The sequence below is a fragment of the Protopterus annectens genome, chromosome 1.part0, assembly GCF_019279795.1.
Source record: "Protopterus annectens isolate FY-2018-M chromosome 1.part0, PAN1.0, whole genome shotgun sequence".
Classification (NCBI taxonomy): domain Eukaryota; kingdom Metazoa; phylum Chordata; order Ceratodontiformes; family Protopteridae; genus Protopterus; species Protopterus annectens.
Window position 1 is genome coordinate 947463267 of NC_056725.1, and position 21209 is coordinate 947484475.

Genomic DNA, 21209 nt, shown 5'->3' on the forward strand with positions numbered 1-21209 from the left:
TAATGATATACAGTTCATTTTAAGACTTCATATCCTTCAGACAATGCACAATAAGACAAATCTTATTATTCTTAGTGCTGGCTAAATTTATAAGGGCAACATTCACAACTGATCCTCATTTTGGAGCCTTTGTCTCTTCTTTATTTATGGCTTTGTCTATATTTCTTGAGCTAAGAGATTGAGAGGTACATATAGAGGGCAGAACAAATACAAGGAAAATCAGGTACTTTCTGCAAAAGTAAAGAAACGTACCTGATGTTCCTTGTATTTCTGCCCTCTCTCTCTCATACCTCTAAACTGTCCAGATTTTATAAATAAAATATATATATATGTATATGTATATGTATAAGCAGCAGAGATGTTCTTTCTCCATTGCTTGTTTTCCATAGAAGTGATGTACTGTGCAAGCATGGGAGCGTTAAGTCCCATACACGAGTGTAGTACATCAGCAAATGCAGAAGAATGCAGAAACAATCTGGAGGAACATCACAGTGCCATTATACAAAGACATTATTTAGGGAAAGTAATTTCTTTCTTAAATAAAGTCATTGTATAGTAGCGACAATGAGGCTTTGCCCTCGTGATCAAACCACACCAGCCATGAGTAAATCCTCAATATACCCACACCCACTTATTGGTTATTGCTTAATTTGTTATTAGCTCTGATGGTGTTCTTGTATGATATTCTCGTTTTGCCACAGACATGGACAGTATTGTACTTTCTTTACTTTATTGAAATATAAATGTTTATAGAATTGTGAGGAGTACCATAAGATCCATGTAAGGTACACATAATAAAGCTTGTTTTGTGTTACTCTACTTCCCTGAAAAGAATGAATAATATTGATACTTTTGTGGATTACAGGAGAATGTTGAAGGAGAAAAGTGTGAGCATTGCAAAAAAGGATTCTTCAACATACAGCGTGCAAATCCCAAAGGTTGTGAAGAATGCTTCTGTTCTGGTGTATCTAATCTATGCACAGGATCTTCCTGGACTTACAGTAATGTAAGTGACTTACTATTTTTTGGTTTGTTTGTTTGTTTTGCTATCCTTGAATTATATTCTTTTAAGCAAAGAAATGTGTTTCAGTAGACAATGTACATGCTTTGCTGTTATTCTGCACTTGCATTATTGCGTCTGTCAAACTGCTAAGAACGTGGTCTAACGTGTGGGCAAACTTGCTGCTGAAATGTTTAATGTCACACAGGTTATTGGTAAAGCTCCCAGGTAAATGCTCTTTTAAGCTAATGTACAGATTATCTGATTATGAATATCTAGAAGTAGGATCTGTTCAGATGATTGATTACACAAGTTGAAGCTGTGATCTGATATCCTCTATGCATCATATCACTGTGACTAGAAATCAGTACTGATTAACTGGGGGTTATAAAATTGTGTTTTTCCCTTTATTGTGCATTCAGAGAGTTAGGATAAGAAGAATTGTGGGGAAATAGCCGTAACTTAATGATCTGATGAAGCATCTGTCTGTAGACATGAAAGTGCTTTCTTTGTTTTATATGCTTTTTTCTTTCTTTTTATATGGTGTTTTAAGCTTGGCTTAAATATTTTTAACCTGCACAGTGAGGCCATGTTCCAGTCTGCTTCTTTTGCTGTTTCTGGGATATAGCAGGTGCAAGAGTCTCCCTCCCAAAATAACATTGTTAATGTGTTATATAGGTGCAGTTTTGTGATCACAGTTGTGTGTAGATAATGGACTGTTGTGTGACCAGTGTTTATATTTAGAAATGTGGGGTTGTAGTGCTATGGGAGAGATTGCCCTTCTGAAAAAAAAGTTCTAAATTAGTCTGGACTTGATTAGTTAATTTTGAGAGATTGAGTCCCAACCAAATATAACTACAATGTGTCACTCTAGAAATGTAATCCACTTGGTTCACAAAGCTTGTACACACTCTCATATGTGGGATATGTGCAGTCTGCCTTGTATGCTGTCCAGAATATAGCATGATTCATAATAACAAAATATCACTTTTATTCTACTGTGCACATACTGAGTGCTCTGCCTATAAATTATGCTCACATCTCGCTCTTAAGCGCCAAAGTCCTCAGTCTCAAGGATGCCTGTTTGAAATTCCATATTATTTAGTGGTCATCACAGCCATGAGAACCATAGGATGGAGTCATTTTCTACAGCTGTAGTAATAACATTGCTTTTGATCTAAAGGCTGTATGTCATTTTGAGGCTATTGCCTTTTACATATAAAAAGAGACACAGTCTTTTATAAGAATAATTTGTATATTTTTTTCTCTTTCTATTGTATAACACATTCTAGAAGATGTAGCATTCTAGCAGGAGGTTTATTTGATTTATTCTACATTTAAGAATGCATTCATGTTGTTTACAAGTGATCAGTGATGTCTTAGCAACATATATCTCTGTCGGAAAATACTTTGAACATGGCAAAGCAGCTAGGGTCCATAATGTCGTGCAGTCATCACTGAAACAAATGAGTCATAAAAATTTTGTTTGATGTTGCCATGACTGCAGTGTTAGTATTATTTGAATGTTGTGCTAATAAGTGGCTCAGGTACTGTGGCTTTTACTAGTAGCAGGAGCTCAGCTGCATCACTGTGTTGGCTGTAATAATATACCTGGGTCAGATGTAGCTGTGACAGTGTGCATTTGTGCACTGCACTGTACTCTACTACAGGATGTGACATCCCATCCTTTTGTGAGTTTTAATGTCCTGGGAAGTGTCAGTCCAAGTAATGGTGCTGCTGATGTTCATTTTCTCACTGCTGCAGTATCCTTAGCTATATGGGTTATATCCTGCCAATAATATAACAGCTGGCCAGCTTCCAAAGCTTCAAGGGTACCTTCCATGTGCCCAAGCCATTATTCTGCTTGGGCAAAGCCTTTCAGAGCTCTCCTACTACATCCTCTCGTGTGCTTTAGGGGATTAAAAGTCAGCTAACATTTTTCATTGCTGGGCAAACGAAATTCCTTTGGAGAAAAAACATATGCACTTTTTAATTTTATGACAGAAAGTGAACTTTTTTATAAAAGTAATTATTTTAAGCTGGGAAAAGTGTTTTTGTAGACAATCACATTACTTTTAGTAACTTTTAAACAAGTGTTACCTTTGACTTTTGTGGAAAAAAGTTGTTAAATCTAATTTAAAACTACTTTTTTCCCTTGCAAAAGTTGTATTAGTTTACTCTTGGGGGCTGGGGGTAAGTATGTAACATGCCATTCACTATGTTATTTGGTGAAAAATGTGATTTTTTTTTTTTACTGCTTACCTATTTTACAACTTTGCTACCAGACTTCCTCATGAATCAGGCATCTTTTTCAGCTTTGCCTTGAACAACCTACCAATTTTCCTTTCTTCTGGAAATGGCCAGAGGCAATTACTGCAAGCTTCCTTATAAAAATAGATTTACTCACAGAAGAGAAGGGATGTTTAATACCTCCCATCTCCAGATACCACAACTGACTGCTTGAATGATAGAGTTCTAATGCTGATTAGATACCATTTTTTTCTGAGGACTTGCAGCAGGTATTAATGCAGGCAAGAAAATCTGCTACTAGAAAATTATACAAATGGAAGAGGTTTTCTAGTTGGTGCCAAGAAAAGGACCAGCACTTAGTCAGCGCTAGTGGTTCTCTGCTTCTGCATTATTTGTGTGCATTGCTATCCTCAGTCAAGGTTTATGGCCATTTCATTATCTCTGTGTAGGTATCCTCTTCTTTCAGTGCAGTCTCTTGTGAAAATATTTTTTAAAGGGATGTTGCATATCACACGTCCTAGAAAACAGGTAGCTCTTCCATGGGATCTTAATCTTGTGTTAGAAAAACTAACTTTTGTTCCATTTGACTAACTCATCAGGCTAACCCAAGGTTCTTGACACAGAAAACAATCTTACTAACTGCTCTGACCTCTGCAAAAAAGATCATCTGCTTTCGTTCCAGAACCTAAACATAAGGGGGAAAGAATACTTCTAATCTTGTATGTCCACAGAAAATTCAAGTACTATCTTAACAGAGCAAAATTTTCAGAGCTTCTGGTCAGATCTTCATTTCTTGTGACGGATTCCAAGATGGCTGCTAGCTAGGAGGCACACTTCACAGACAGCTCCTGACTAGCAAAATCTAAACCAATCTTGGCTTAAACACATCTCAAAACCCAGCAAAAATCAAGAAATCTAACAATATACTGGATACTAAACTATATTTTCAGAAGATTTTGCAAAAAGAAAAAGAAAACCACAGTATTTTATACTTATCTGCGAGACCACATGTACTGACAGGGGAACATATATAACTGTACAGACTTCACTGAAAATCTGCAGTTTCTGCAAAGAAAATAAAAAATATCAATTGTAGTAATATGTATTCAATGGAAGCACAAACAACATAAACAAAACTTTCACAATTAAGCAGTCCTGAGAAAGAAGTAAGTACAAAAAAACAAAGAACTGCAAAGCTGCAAACAGAGAAGCAGACTTCCAAATGGCACTTGAAAAATCTCTCTTACTGGAAGACCTTAAATTAGCTAAAATACCTCTGCAGGAAGAAATAAAATCTTTTTCTACAAAACTAAATGCCTTTGGTAATACCTTAGACCAAATATTATCCAGACTACAGAAAAATGAGGAGAACGCTCTAGAAAATGAATGCAAGATAGAGGAAATAATAAAAGTAACATTGCCACAGGAAAAAACAATATCTGAACTGCAACAAATAATAATAGACTTAGAAGCAAGGTCCAGAAGAAACAATGTGCTTATCAGAGGCATCCCTGTATCATATGAGCAAACTTCCCTGCATGCTGCAATAACAGAAATATGTGAACTATTCCTGGATAAAAATGTGGCAGTACAAAGCTTTGTAATAGAGAGGTTCCATAGAGCACTAAGAAAATCCCAAACAATTAATGCTCCAAGACAAGTATATGTGAGATTACTGAATGCAGCTCATGCCAACATGGTTTTACACAGACAAAATAAAAAAAAAACAAATCATGTGGAAAGGAAATATAATAACAGTTGCACAAGATCTACCATTAATAATCGAACAACAGAGACAAATTCTTTCGCCATTTTGTGCATATTTGATAAAGAACAAAATAAAGTTCCAAATGAAGTATCCTGCTTCACTGCATTTCCATTTTAAAGGTTCTGCATACCAAATAAAAAAAACAAAGATGAAGCTAACTCATCCTTCTTGAAAGTATTTAATGAAATCTCTCCAAAATAACAAGGGAAAAGTAAGTACTTTTGGCCTGCTACTGTAAGCATTTCTAGTGCATCTATGGTATAAAAATGCTTAATTCCGATGAAATAATGATGTCACTATTGTTTTAAACATTATTTTAGTAGTTTCCGATGTAACCTTACCTTAAAATATAAGACCAACACTTTAAAAGCTTTATTTTCCGTTTCAACATTCTAAAAGCCGTTTTTCCAGGAAGCTGAGTCACAGCAAGCATCCTGTGACCTTTGACCTCACACCAAAAACGTAAATAAGTCATCAGTAATGTCAGAGCCAAAATCCAGGCTATGGTAGCCTAGAAATCACAAAAAGAAGCAAATAAAAGGTAAAAGCAAAGCTATATCTTCCACAGCTCATATATATTGAAAACCAGGAAGTAAAATCCAAGCTGCAAGGCTGTAAATCTTCAAGAATAAGAACCATACATGGCTTAAATTCCACAGAGGTACTGCAATCTTTGTAGACAGTCTTGATTGCAAAATAATTCTGAAGCACTAACATTCTAGCAGATACAAAGGATGGAAGCAGTATTTAGTCAGAAGTGTGCAAGAAGCTGTGATTTAAAAGATCCTTGCAGGGAAGAAAAGGGAAGGGGAAGAAAAAAAAATAATAGCTTATGAACAATAGGTTAAATAATATGAAAAGGTTGGCACAATAATGTTAACAAAATGTATATGTGCTCTTTCATGATATATCTCTTTTTTTTGTGAACTAATTATCAGTTACTAGAGGAAAAGTATAGTGTTTATATATGATGCATGCTAAGTAAAGCATATTGTGAAGATGCATTTGTATGTGACATTTCACATACATAGTATTATTAAGGAAACAAAAGAAGATTTGAAAGCACAAATTACAATTGTACTATATTTACCTAACAGTATATGTACGAGTAAAGTCAGCTAATAAATAAAAATAAGCTATTAATATCTGAAATAGCTGGGAAACATGGAATATAGAAGCGGAAACATTAACTAACCTACTGTCTACTTAGGTTAAGAACACACAAGTTATTTTAGTTAGGTTGCTGTCTGGGGAGTGTATACCCTGGAAATGTGTGATGTTTTTTGGAATACAAAATAATTATTGTATTATAGTTAAATCTGTAGATAGAGATTGTTTTTTTAATTTCAGAATGTTGTTTACACTGCTTGTTTATTGGATAATCTTTTCCCTTTCAGAGACTTGGAGTAAGTGGTTAGGCACCAAGAAAAGTTTGAAAGAGGAGCATGTCACCTTAATCTTATATCTATTTCTCAGTCCATAGTAAAATGTGTGCAAAGTGCTCCGACAAGATTCAAAATAAAATATATAGATGCCTCAGATATAATAAGAACAAAATAGTATTCTCATAGAATGGTTAATATAGCCTCATGGAACGTAAATGGCTTTCAGGACACTAAAAAGAAAAAGCTAGTCATGCATCTCATTTATAATTCAAGAACTGATATAACCTTTTTGCAGGAAACACAAATGACTATGGAATAATGGGACAAGGGTACTGAAAAAAATTCTAAATGGATTAAGAAAATAATAGCAGCTGGAGACAGTACTTCAGCAAGAGGTACAGCTGTAATAATCAAGAAATCATTTGAAGGTAATATCATTAATTATAACTACAATGTTAAAGGAAGATGGTGCTATTTTACAATCTTACCACCAACTCACAAGAATCCTGTATTACTGTGTAATGTTTATGGTCCATGTAACTACCAACTCGATTTCTTAATTGAAGTATATAATTTGCTAAATAAACATCCAAATCACTTGATTATAATTGGGGGAGGAGGCTGGAATATAACTATTAATCTACTAAAAGATAGGTCAAATAAAAATCATGCTAAACCTCTCCAAGCCCCAACATTCCTATCAGAATTAATTGAGGATTTCAACTTAATAGATCCATTTGAACTAAACAATGCAGACACTCAAGGTACCAGATACACTTATTTTTCCCCATATCATAAAACCTGGTCTAGGATTGACATGTTTTTGATTTCTCAAGGCTTGACACATCATGAAGTGAGCTATAACACATAACCTAGATCTTTATCAGATCACTCTAAAGTAAATCTAATAATAACACATAACAAGGTGGGGTATAAATTACACAGTACAGCAAACTGGACGTTAAATACAAATTTGCTGAAAAATAAAGAGGTAGAACAAGAGATATTAAATCTTTAATACAATTAAATGAAGATTTTTTTAAGTGGTGAGATTCCTCTGGACATTCAGTGGGCAGCCTTTAAAGTTACAGCTAGGGGTACTTTCATCCAAAAGACATCATATTTTAAAAAACAAAGAAGAGAAAATATAGAGCAATTAGAAAACAAGCTAAGACTGCTTGAAACTGAGTTACAAAAAACGGCAATCCTACTATTGAGAAGCAAATAGCAAACTTACAGAAACAATTAAATGAGATTATAACACAACAATATTCGTTTACAGAACTCAGAATGCTACATAAATATGCAGAATGGGTGCAAACACCTTCTAAAATGTTAGCAAGAATTATCAACATAAAGAACCCCCATTGTAAAATACAAGAAATAAAATATAAAGACAAGACATATAGATCTGATATTGAAATAATTGGGGTTTTGGGGTTTTTGAAGAAATATTTCAAAACATATATGGCCCACAAGAGTATATTAACAAGAATCTATTTCAATCTTTTGCAAATAACTTAGAATTTCCTAAGGTTAATGAATCCCAAGCCAATAACCTTAAAAGCTTAGTAACAGTAGAGAAAATTAGTAAGGCTATTGATAAAATAAAACCTGGAAAAGCTCTTGGCCCTGATGGATATGTAGCAGAATTCTATAAACACTTTAAGTCTCAAGTCACACCAATACTTTTAAAACTATACAACTATATTATACAAGTTGGGATATCGGACCTATATATAAACAACTCCAAAAATGTGCTTATTCCAAAACCAAATACAAATCCCACTAACCTAAATAATTATAGACCTATAGCTTTGATTAATCTGGACATTAAGATTTTCTCAGCAATTATAGCTCAAAGAATACAAAAGGTTTTATGAGTCATAGACAAGTAAAGGATAACAGATTAACTATAGATGCTCTAACCCATTTATGTGCTAAGGACAAATCTCCAAAATATGCATTATCTGTCGATGCAACAAAAGCCTTTGACAGAGTAAATCAGAATTTTTTACTTTTTATACTGTATACATTTGGATTCCCTAAGGAATATATAAAAATTATCAAAACTTTATATACTAAAGCAACTACTACCCTTTATATTAATAAGAAAACTTCTAAACCAATACAAATAGTTAATGGAACAAGACAAGGTTGCCCACTTTCACCATATTTGTTTAATCTGTATATAGAAATATTACTGCTGCAAATTACTCAGAGAACATACCATTATCTTATCTCTGTTTCCAACACCCAAATTAAATACACAACATTTGCGGATGATCTAAATATCTATTTTCAACATCCTAATACTGATTTAAATAAAATACTATTGTCTATACATACTTTTTCCATGGTATCCAACTATGAGATTAATCCCAGGAAATCAATCATATATCCAATTAATCCAATAGGACATAAAGAGCTTTACTTTCTGGAGACTAAGGTCAAAGTGCAACACACTCTGAAATATTTGGGTATAAACTTTAGTCATGTACATGCAGAATTGTTCACTAACAGTATTGGTAAAACATGGTACAATATAGTTGGGAGTATGAATAAATGGGAAAAGCTTAAACTATCTATCTTATCAAAAGCCTCAATTATAAAAATGAACATTCTGCCTAAAATTTTATATCATCTCAATGCCATTTTTATAAAAATACCAGTTAATTTCTTTAATAAAATGAAAGTTAGACTGGCAAAATTCATCTGGTACCCAAAAGTGTACGAAAATTAGCTGTGATAAGCTAATACCCACAAAAGAAAAAGGTGGCCTAGGCCTTCCTGACTTTCAGTTATATTATCAAATTATCAATGCAAGCCATATTGTACAGATAGTGAATTATGATCCAGTAGGGAATACATGGTATCCATTATGGATCATATTACTATATAGGGACATAACACAATATAAAATCAATCCAAATTCGATCCCCTTTATAAAACAGGAAACTCTTAAAACAATAATAAGTCATCCAATATTAATTAACAACTCTGAATTTTTTTAAACAACTACTGATTTCAGTAAACTTAAAATATACAATTACTCTCCTGCAACCAATTCCCAATAATCCAGATATAAAACTAGCAAACAGTATGATAAATTTGGATAACTTTCCTTTAATAAAAAAATTATACAGTTTGGGATTTTTATCAAATAAGAAATCTTTCATTGAAAGATATCACAAACTTAGTCAAAGTCAGTAAAAAATATAACCTGATAATTAAACAAATCATATATCTAGCTGATATTCTAACCAAAGATATCAAAGTAGTCAAGCAAGAAGTCAAGGTAGCACAACAAATTATAAAAATGCTATTAAGTAAAAAGAAAATGATATCAAACACTTATAAATTGATTGCAAATTTTAAATACCGAAACAGTATAATCTTTTCAAAATTTTGGGATAGGAAGGACAACACCATAATAGATAACCAAAAGGAATTAGTTATCAAAAACACTATAAAATTGACACCATATAAAAAGTTAATATATACACAGCTCATGATGTTTAACAATGCATACTTCACGCCTGTACGTCTTAACAAATTTAGCCCATCCAAGTCACCATATTGTCCTTTTTGCCCAAATAAAGAAGCAGACATCCTTCATATATTCTGGAGCTGTAAAACAGTATATAAGCTATGGTGTTCACTTAGAATTCTATTAGAGAAATCAGGATACTCAAAATTTACGCCCTCATGGCAAACACCTATACTCCATTTATTTAAGGGTAATATTAACAAGTTATCTAAACATATCATAATAACACTTTGCACTCTGATGAAAGCTTATATAGCAAAAAACTGGATTGATAGATCAAAATTAACCTGGTTAGAATACAAAAGTGTAGCAAAAAAACACATATTAGCCAAAAAACTACATAAAAAAAGTCAGAGAAATCAAATATATTATCAAGAGGGAGGTCCGCTGTGGTGGTGCTGCGGTAGCGTTGTCGCCTCACAATAAGACACTCTCCGGTTCGATTCTCAGCTAGAGCGTCTTCTGCGTGGAGATATGCGTGAATGGGCGTACCTTCGTTGAAGGTTGTGCGTCAGGCCTGGCAAGTTGGTACGTAAAAATCAACTGCCAATCATTTGCGGATCGGAGTTCCGCTGTGGTGACCCCTAACCGGGAAAAGCCGAAAGACACAAGCACTGTAAAACATTAATTGAAATACTCTCTTAATAGTCTGGTATAGTCTATGTATTTTAAGGATAGTAAACATTACTGCTGGAATCAAGCCTGCTACTAATGGTACTGCAATACATTAACTGATATCTTGTCATGAATAATATGTAAATACTATGTACATAAGAAATGTAAGCACACCACTCTGTTGAGATTAGCATCCAAAATAAGGTGACATATATGTATATATGTACATAAGTTTTTAGTAGAGTAGAATGTTATCATATTATAGGTTGATGTTATGCATATATTATAACTCACAGTAGTAAAGTTAGTATAATAAATATGCCATATGGAAAAACTTTTATCCGAACTTATAATTTAATTATATCAGTGTGATAATACTATGGTTTTTCTACAACGTATGAATGTTATTAGCATAATGGGCAATAACTATCATTACATGTTTATGAATGTACAATGTAACATCAACTGTACCACATGTAATTGTCCTGTTATTCTTTTTGTTTTGTTTTTATACCAGAAATGTTTTCAATAAAAAGATATTTGATAAAAAAATATAGAATAAAAGGATGACCTGCGTCAAAACAAGTGTGTTTCAAAATGGTTGCCTCATGCTATTACTTTTTCATCTACATGGCTTCTGAATGCCCATGACATTTTGCTTTTTAAGTGTTTATGGGTACATTCATGCTAATAAAGATAAGCCCCACTAGCTGTACATGAAAATCTTGTGCTAATATATTTTTACTTCCAGATTAATTGCATTCAACTTTTATAACATATATACAGGAACACAGACATTTGTGTAAAAATTGTAGACTATTTTTTTTGGAAAATACCCACAACATAAATGAGTCTTCTTTGGCAGACTTTAGTAAAAGAAGTGTGTTAGTAAAGTTCAGTTCAGAAACTATTTATAGTCTCTGACTGACAATTATGTGTCATTTAGCACAAAGGCCTAAGACTCTGAACTGTTAGCAAGCTCCTTCTTGTTATCCAGGGATCAGGTTTGATTCCTTCCATCTCCATTTACTGTAGTGCGACTGAGAAAATCAATTAACCAGACAGTTCATCTGATTTGCTACTGAAAAGGAAAATATTTGTCCGGTGGGTTTATGTGGTCAACAAATGAATAACATGGGATTCTCAGCTATCCCCTGACATTAAGAAATAGAATTAGAACAATGCCCTTACTCAAGTTACACAATCTTTCCATAGCAGTCTAAATGTTTTTGGTATTTTAGACTTTTTTGTACCCAAGTTACAGATTCCAGCTTAAAACAACCATAGAGGTAAAACAAGGGATTAGTCCAAATACCATTCTGTTGTCTTTGCCTGTTATAACTTCAGTTACACCAATGAATTCAATTTCCTCTGTCTTTATTTTCTTCTTTGTGTTATCTCCATATGATGTCTCAGGTTGCAGATCTTTGACAGCACCCTATTCTACAGAAAAGCCTTACTGTGCTCTTATTGCAGTGAACTACCTGTCTACAATTATGCATTTACTGTGGATTTTTTGGAGGCTCACATGTGGACTCCACCCTTCCACTGACAGAGCTTGTTAACCCTTTTCCTTTGCTGCATATACCATTCAGCACAATAGGTCTTTTGGTCTGATTTTCAAAAAGACTGGACTCAGGAAGGCCACTAATTCCATTCAGAAAGTGATGAAGGCTGTAGGCTGTAGTCTGTGAAAGCCTTTAACAATGCCATGGCAAATGTCTTACAGTAGGTTTTGCAGCTTGTTACCAAGACTGAATGAGTCCTGGAGTTGCACCAGAATTTGAATGCTGGCTAGACAGTAGAATGCACAGGGCCATAATAAATGATTCCATTTACATAAAAGGAAGGAGATGTGTAAGGTATTAACAGAGTTTATACAAGCGATAAACTGTTTCAGTGTTTTTATGACTGAGACTGAGGAAGGTTTGAACTTAAACATTTTGTCTGCATACAAAATTATCCAAAAGGCTGGAACACAAGAATACATTGAAATGATGGCAAGTGATTAACAGATGGAAAGAATATACTTAAGGTATGGCAGCTTAACTTAATGCTAAAAAAGAAACTAGAGTAATGGATCTGAGAAGCATATTCCCAGTAAAGCAGTGCACACAGTTGGAGGGGAAGCAGCAAAACATGACAAATATCTGAAAGTAGTCTTATTAGATGACAAAACCTTAAGCAAACAATTTAACAGTACAGCAGACAAGTTAGGCAAGACATTAGGTTGCATAGGACTTTTTATCAGCATTGGAAAGACATTATCCCTCAATATTAAGTCAGTTAGATTTCAGTCTGGAGGATTTTCCACAGTTCTAAAGACTAGGTTCATAACTGTGGGACAAATGATGCAATGCTGAATCTGAACTCATTGAAATAAATCATTTGTTCAGTGATGTGAGGAATATTCCAGTATTGCAAAGTAAGTTTTTTAAATAGATGAACAAGAATGTTCCCTTTTCAAGACTATGAAACCATGGAGTTGGTATAGTTAAGTTAGGACTGTGGGGACAACTCAACCTATATGGGACATTTTAGGAAAGCTGGCTCCTTTACAAAATCATTTTTTAATATTGTATAATAGTTCCTATTTCAGGGAACATCTGACATGATGAGATCAGTCATATTACTTCAAATTTATCAGTTTTCTTTTTTTTTTTTTCTTATTTCATCATGGACCTCGAGATCTAATCTATTTACAAAGATAGACATAATAGAGGCAGTTCAGAGAATGACAAAACATTTTGTGTTTCCTGCAACCAGGACCATATAAAGATTAACAAAATTAAATTAATCTTCATAGTTTTGAATGAAAGAGGAAGAGGGAAAATGTGGGTGTGATGGATTTTTGTATTTCAAAAAATGTATGAGAGTTAAATGGCAAAAGATGGATTTCAGTGAAGAACGTGAAAAGATACTGGCTGGTATTCAGAAACACGATCACCACAAAAGTATGAGAAAGGTACCCTTTGTCTTCCAGGCACAATGTAGGTCTGAGCTTATTATTGATTAACCATGCTAAAACTTGAAACTAAAACAGCAGCTAACAATCTCTTTCATGGCCCGAGCAGGCCCTGCAGAAAAGGAGATACAGAAGTAATAATGGATTACATGTAGTATATGTATACAATATGATTAGCCCAAATGTTGAATTCAGAGCATGTATACACTTCAGTGTGTTCATAATCATAGAGAAGCAGCAAGATGAGCAAAGCAGCTCTCAGTCTAAATAAGCTGATAGTACAATTTAAATCTATTTTTGACTATAGGAAGGGGGAAGCAAGGAGAAGGAAATAAATAAGGAAGTAGTTATGGAATGAAGAGGATGCAGGGATGGCAGGGTTTTTTTGTGACAAGTGCCAATTTTTTTCTTTTCATAGAAAATAAGGGGGGGTATATTGGTAGATAAAGGTATGTGAAAAGGGTAAGGGTAGGTAGCAAGGGTAAATGCATAATAAGAGGGTAGGTCCTGCCACACTGAGGAAGGGGGTAATAGTGAAGTTATCACCAGCAAAATAACAAAGGGCAAATGATGGTGACTGGTAAACCTGAACAGTAAATAGGACAGGGCACTGACACAAAATGAATGGGAGAACTGCAATGGGGGATAGGATGGATTATACCTACATACAGACATGGGCAATAATACCCTTCTACCCTGCAAATATACATAAACAGGCATTCCAATAATAAGTGTCCAGATTGTTCTTCAAATATCTAAATTAATACTTGCTTTAATATAATTTGGTAGTCTATTCCATGCATCAGCTGCCTTCTCAGAGAACCAATTAGTACAGCTCTCATTCCTTTATAATCTTGCACATAGGCTGTCTGATGATTCATTACTACTTTTTGATAACTCCAAATACTTCCTGAGGTTGTTGTCTTTAAATGTCCTATATAATATATGAGTAAAGTCTCTAAATATCTATAAAAAACACTTTGCACATTCAGATGTTTAGGCCTTTCATAATTTCATAATAGCTTAAATTTTCATATCCATGGATGCCCTTAGTATATTTCTGCTGAATTCTTCCAAGTTTACCCATGCTTGTTTTCTTCTAAGGTTTCCATGGTGTTATTCCAAACTCTAGTTTGAGTGTAATGTTACTTACTAACAATGTCATCATTTCTGTTTTTCTAGACTTTATAAATCTTTCTGTGCAACGTATAGTTTTATAACTAATATGATGTCATCATTTCTTATTTCTTACACATTATATGTCTTTCTGTACAGCCAATAGTTCTACTATCATTAACCAATTGGTTAATATGATTAGAAAAACTCAAAGCTGGATCTACTGATATAAGCAAGTCCTTAAATTAATTTACAGTTTCAATCACTGTGTGCTGTATTAAATATTTACTCTTTGATCTATGTCTGCCAAGTCTTATATACCTATAGTTTCTGGTGCTGCTATCAGCATATTATTCTCTTGAGCACAAATGGTCACTGTAGTCAAGTTCTTTTTCAGATGTGCTGTCTGTTACAAATGTAATCAGTTTACTCATTTTCAAGACTTCTGCATACAGACTGTAGAACATCATATATGATAAAGATAGATCTAAAAGATGCAAACTAAACAAGTGTGGGGCAAGGACAGCACCCTTTGGGACACCCTTACTGTAACTTAAAGCTTCGTCTGTCAGTTTGCTGTATGATACTTGCCATATCCCATTTCTAAGCCATGCAGCTATCCACCTTATCAACATTACACCAGTACCTAGTTGTTCTAATTTTTTAATCCATTTTTGTATATGACCCTATCAGAGGCTGAAGTAATGTTTATATAAATTCCATCACATCACAAGTTTTCATTTGTAGCTGTAGTTATAGTATTTTATAACATTATGTTACAGTTGGTTATAGGTCTATTTTCAACATATGAATTCTGACATATGGTTTCGAGTCTCAGCCTTTCTGATAATGACAATAATTTATCCAAAATAACCGTCTCCTTATTTTTCCTCAACAGGAAATAAATGTATGGATCTGTAAGACCCTGGGTTTGTCCTATTCATATTTCCTTTAAAAATTTCTTTAGCAAGTATGTCTCCAGTCTTCAGGAACCTCCCTATATTTAAATGATCTACTGTATATATATATATATATATATATATATATATATATATAGATATATATATATATAGATATATATATATATATATATATATATATATATATATATATATAATGTATATATATATATATATATATATATATATATATATTCACTTCATAACACTGAAAACTCAAAACAATGAAAATGAGAAAACTTCATAATATAGAAGACCAAAACACTGATAACTCAAAACACTGAAACACAAAACACTGAAAACACATATCATACATATACTGAGTTTAAACAACATAAATCATAACACTTTCCACCAAGTGTAAGCAGGTGGGCAAGCCCCCCTGCACTCCCCATGTGGGGGGGCTGCACCCCCACACCTCCTGCTACTTATATATATCAACTCCAAGATTGCACTTAGGAGGGGCTTGCCCCCCATTTTACACTTGGTGGAAATTGCTATGATTTATGTTGTTTAAACTCAGTATATGTATGATATGTGTTTTCAGTGTTTTGAGTTTTCAAGATTTTGAAGTTTCAGTGTTTTGAGCTTTCAGTGTTATGAAGTGAATATATATATATATATATATATATATATATATATATATATATAGGAGCGCTACAGAATCCTGAAAGCCCAAAATCCTGAGACCAAAATCCTGAAAGTTCAAAATACTGAAAACTCAAAATACTGAAAACACAAAATCCTGAAAACACACAGGATACCAACACTTACAATATTCCAGCACAAGTACATACAGAAACAAATAAAACACAAACAATATTGCTGTTCTCCAGGTAAAATCAGGGGGGCAAGCCCCCATGCACCCCCACCCCCTGCTACTTAAATATATCAACTCTAAGATTGCACTTAGTGCCCCCCTGCATATAGTAGAAAGGTAATATGTTTCTGTATGTACTTGTGCTGGAATATAGTAAGTGTTGGTATCCTGTGTGTTTTCAGGATTTTGAGTTTTCAGCATTTTGAACTTTCAGGATTTTGGTCTTTCAGGATTTGGTAGTGCTCCTATATATATATATATATATATATATATATATATATATATATATAGCTATATATATGTAGAGAGAGAGAGAGAAATAATAGTACTGTAAGTTCATGCTAAAGTCTTCCCAGGTCATTATTACTAATTACATCTCTTCCCTTTGCTTTGTTTGGATCCAATTTGCATAGATTTTCAATATAATCTAATTTAATTTCACTATCTGAAATTACCAGGATGATGTTAGGACAATGTATTACCTCATTTGTAGAGGCAAACTGTTTAGCATGAGATTTTCATAACTATATAATCTGTTGTGTTTGAGAATAAGTTTTAGAATCTACACAGTTTATCAATGTTTATGTCATTACTCCTACCATATCATATGTATCTCAAAAATGGTTTCCTGCTATGCCCAAGATTTTTATCTACATTTTCTTCAAAATTGTCTTGATTTTTTTCTCATACTATGTTTAATTTGTGTGTCTAGCTTGTTTTTCAGTTTCAAAGTTGCTGTTTGGCCGTGTTTCCATTTCTTACATTTGTTATCTTGTATCTTAATCAAGTACGTTCTTATGGAAATATAACTTCCAGACTTTGTCTGCCTAGATCCAGATGTTAAGCATTTTTTTGTATTTATTTAATTTGCATTTTCCTTTCAAAACTTGCTTCCTTCCTTCTAGAGTTTTTCCACTGAATGCATCACTCCAGATAATTTTACATAGTGACTGTTTTCCTTCCATATAGTTTGTTATTAATCATCTGTGAAATGGTTTACATTTCATTTTTGGCAGAATTATGTAGCAGTAATTTAACCTTTATAAACCCATGATCACTACCCATCATCAGTGTAAAATGTGACACAAAGTAGCAGTCAATTTTTTAGGAACAAAAGCACTGTCCAGCATGTTCTGTTCCCTGATTGTAAAACATTCTGTTCCTGAACATGTGTTGTAAATAAATTTCTTACTAAGGTTGTTGAATCAATATTATTCCAGTCTATTTCTAATAAAATTATGTCCCTAGCCACTATTATTTTTCCCTCCTGTGTTTCATAAAAGAAATGTATGAATTCCTCTAGGTCATCAGCAATTGATTTTGGTGGTCTAGACACTAAAACAACTGTTACATATTCCAGGGTTGTTCAGCCACGGTGGTGCAACAGTTAGCATTGTCACCTCACAGCAAGAGGTTCTCCCATTCGATTCTCAGCTGGAGCGCCTTCTGTGTGGAATCTGCATGTCCTCCCCACGGTCGGGTGATGCTAAAGACATACAGGTAGGTGCGAGCGTGAATGGGTGTGCTTTTGTTGAAAGTTGGGCGTCGGGCTGGCAACTCGGCACTGTAAAAATCCACTGCCAATCATGAGTGGACTGGAGTTCTGCTCCGGCGACCCCTAACCAGGAAAAAGCCGAAAGACGATGTGTCTTTATGTTTACTGCTATACAATCTAAATTATTGGTGTTATCATTGAACATGTGATAATCACAAGTCTCATAATCTTTAATCTCCATCATAACACCTCCACCTGATTTTTGTTAAAATGTCTGTTACAGTAAAACATTTATACCATGACAGAACTAGTTTTCAGTCATTGTTCTTTAACTATGTTTCACAAAAATAACATCAATCTTGTCGGAATGTAACAAATTTTCCAATAAATATGTTGTTACTAATGCTCCTGCCACTAACAATCAACTCATATACATCAGATGTTGCTATCTGTGAACTGTTAAATTTGTCCTAGCAAAAATGATGTCTTGTGTTAGTCAAATATTGTAATATATCTACCTACACATATATATATATATATATATATATATATATATATATATATATATATATATATATATATGTATATATATATATAGGAGCTCTACAGAATCCTGAAAGACCAAAATCCTGAGACCAAAATCCTGAAAGTTCAAAATACTGAAAACTCAAAATGCTGAAAACTCAAAATCCTGAAAACACACAGGATACCAACACTTACTATATTGCATCAGAAGTACATATAGAAACAAATAAAACACAAGCTATATTGCTGTTCTCCAAGTATAATCAGGGGGGCAAGCCCCATCCACCCCACACCCCCTGCTACTTAAATATATAAACTCCAAAATTGCACTTAGTGCCCCCTGCATATAGTTGAAAGGTAATATGTTTTTGCATGTACTTGTGCTGGAATATAGTAAGTGTTGGTATCCTTTGTGTTTTCAGGATTTTGAATTTTCTACTGCAAAAATCCTAAGATGTGCACAAAATCCTGTCTTTTTACATTTGTACCCAAAATTAGCCTTGGAAAAACATTTCCACTTTTAAAATGGGTCATTTTGTCATGCATGTAATTACCTAAAAATCTTTTCACCGATGGTGTCCTTAATCTTCTTTTTATATGTGATTTGTGAAAAATGCATCCTAACAGATGTACAAGCCATGTTATCTAAGAGGGCTGTTAGTTAAGTCAGAGTCCTTGAAGATGAGATTATATGTACCAACATGAATTAGAACAGCTCCATACTTCCTTATGTTAAGGAATTCAAAGGCCTTAGTAATATCCTGGATTTTTCCTCATAGCAGACATAATACAATTTGATGTTTATTATCCACTTTGCAAATGTAAGTATCAGTTCCTCTAATAAGTCACCCTTCAATTATTAGTATATTACTTCTGACTAGATGCAAGGAATCATCCACTTCTAATTCAGTAATATCTGCTCTATTAGTTGTTATAAAGGAATGATATTTAGGTTTGCCTTTATATGTGCATACTGCACATATGTGAAAGTAGATTGTTCGAAAGGACGTTTTCCCATTTCCATATAGCCGAAAAAAATGCATCGAATGAGCAATGAGCAAATGCACAGTGACATTCGTTCATTGCAGATTCAGCATTTCGGGTGCGGATTGCACTATAGAGGGGATTGGGAAATGGACCCTTTCCCCACTGTAGTGTGATCTCTGAGTTAGAATATTAAAGTAGGGCTTGCCCCCCTGCATTACATTGTGTGTTCGACATTGGAGTTCGAAACTCAGTGAATCTGCTGTTCGATTTGCTGAGTTTCGAACTTCTATGATGTTCAAAATACAGAATTCGTCATTTTGGTTCACACAACATGCCAATCGACAATCTGATTTTCAGCCTTTCAAAGGTAAACCGATATTTATCACCATTAGTTTTAATAATCTCACTGTTTTGACTGCATAGTTCATTTGCAAACATATAATTACCATCCAGCTATATTTATACTTTGTCAGCTTCAGCCATGTTGTTAACTTTGATGTTTATCATAGTGATCACTGCTGCAGTAGCCATTGGTATATGAGTCACAGCCTGCTTAGGATATAACAGCCAACCAGCTTCCAAAGCTTCAGGGCCTTTCCACGTACCCAAACTGTTAGTCAGCTTGAGCAGAGCTGACTAAAAAGACAGGTTTGAGTGTCAAACCCTTCAGAGCTTTCCTACTCTTGAAGAGAGTGCTCCTCTGTGAGCCTTTGAGGCTTGTTGATTGGCTTGTGCTTTTCCTTTGAACTCTTTTGAATCTATGAATCTTTGCTGGGCAGATGAGTTTCCTTTGGGGAAACAGCATCCACATTAAAAAATGTTTTGATTTAATGTACTTTCCTTCTCAGGAAAGTTATTTTTTAAGCTAGGTGTTTGTGTTTTAATGGACAGTTATAAGGCTTAACTTTTCATGTTAGATTAAAAGGTTTTTGAAGTAGCTGAAAACCTTCTGTGAAGAAATTGTGTTTATTTTACTTTTTGATGCCAGTGAAGTATCTTAAAATTTGTTTTACTGTATTTTAGTGAGAAAAAAGTGACTTTTAATGACTTTAATTTTTTTCCTGACTTATGCTGCTTATTTTGTACAGAAAAGAGGAACCACTTTTGGCGTGACCATGGAACAAACATACTACTGGTCCCACAATCAGTCCTTCTTCCAGCCAGAAAAAGAGAAAATTAAGCTAACAGTCATTGCCACCACAGCAGACTAGCAGCTTGCCTCAGCTGCAGGTTGGTGTCACTTCTTTGGCCAAAGCTGGTTGCTCAGACCACTTATCTTTTACTCCACATCCCCCTGGTGTAGAATCTACAGCAACTATGGACTTGGGCTTATCCATATCCTCTGGAGCTGTTGGGGTCCCCTTAGTGGGTAAGGGATAGCCACTCTTGTAGGCCCTAAGGAAGGAACAGGGAAGACTTCCCTGTTAGGTTAGAATGTTGTGTCCATCCCTGTGAAAGCTGTTGCTAGCATTATTAACACTGCTGACCTCATTTTTCCGGTCAAAAAGAAAGAAAACTAAACATGTATGTACTTCACTTCAAATTTCCTTAGACAGCAGCAGTAGTTTACTGGGTCAACTCATGGTTTATTATTCAGGCTATTGATCCTTCCTATAAGGTGGTCTTTGATAAAACAAAGAGTGATGCCTCTTTCCCTGAAGAGGTTTATGATTCTGAATCTGGGCAGGAAGATGGAGGGACAGATACAGGATTTTCTCCTCAGATTTCTGATTCTGACTCAAAGAAGAACTCAGTTGCTGATTCACCCGGTGGG

The 21209-nt window shown here is 34.3% G+C and overlaps 1 protein-coding gene across 13 annotated transcripts in view; it reads left to right on the forward strand.

The window, feature by feature from the left end:
• LAMA2 (laminin subunit alpha 2) overlaps positions 1 to 21209 on the forward strand; it is a 4753606-nt gene that overhangs the window by 2013459 nt on the left and 2718938 nt on the right. For all 13 annotated transcript variants that reach the window (XM_044064325.1, XM_044064371.1, XM_044064344.1 and 10 more), the window contains exon 11: positions 866 to 1006. In XM_044064325.1, coding sequence (XP_043920260.1) covers positions 866 to 1006 — 141 coding nt within the window. The remainder of the gene's footprint in view (positions 1 to 865; positions 1007 to 21209) is intronic.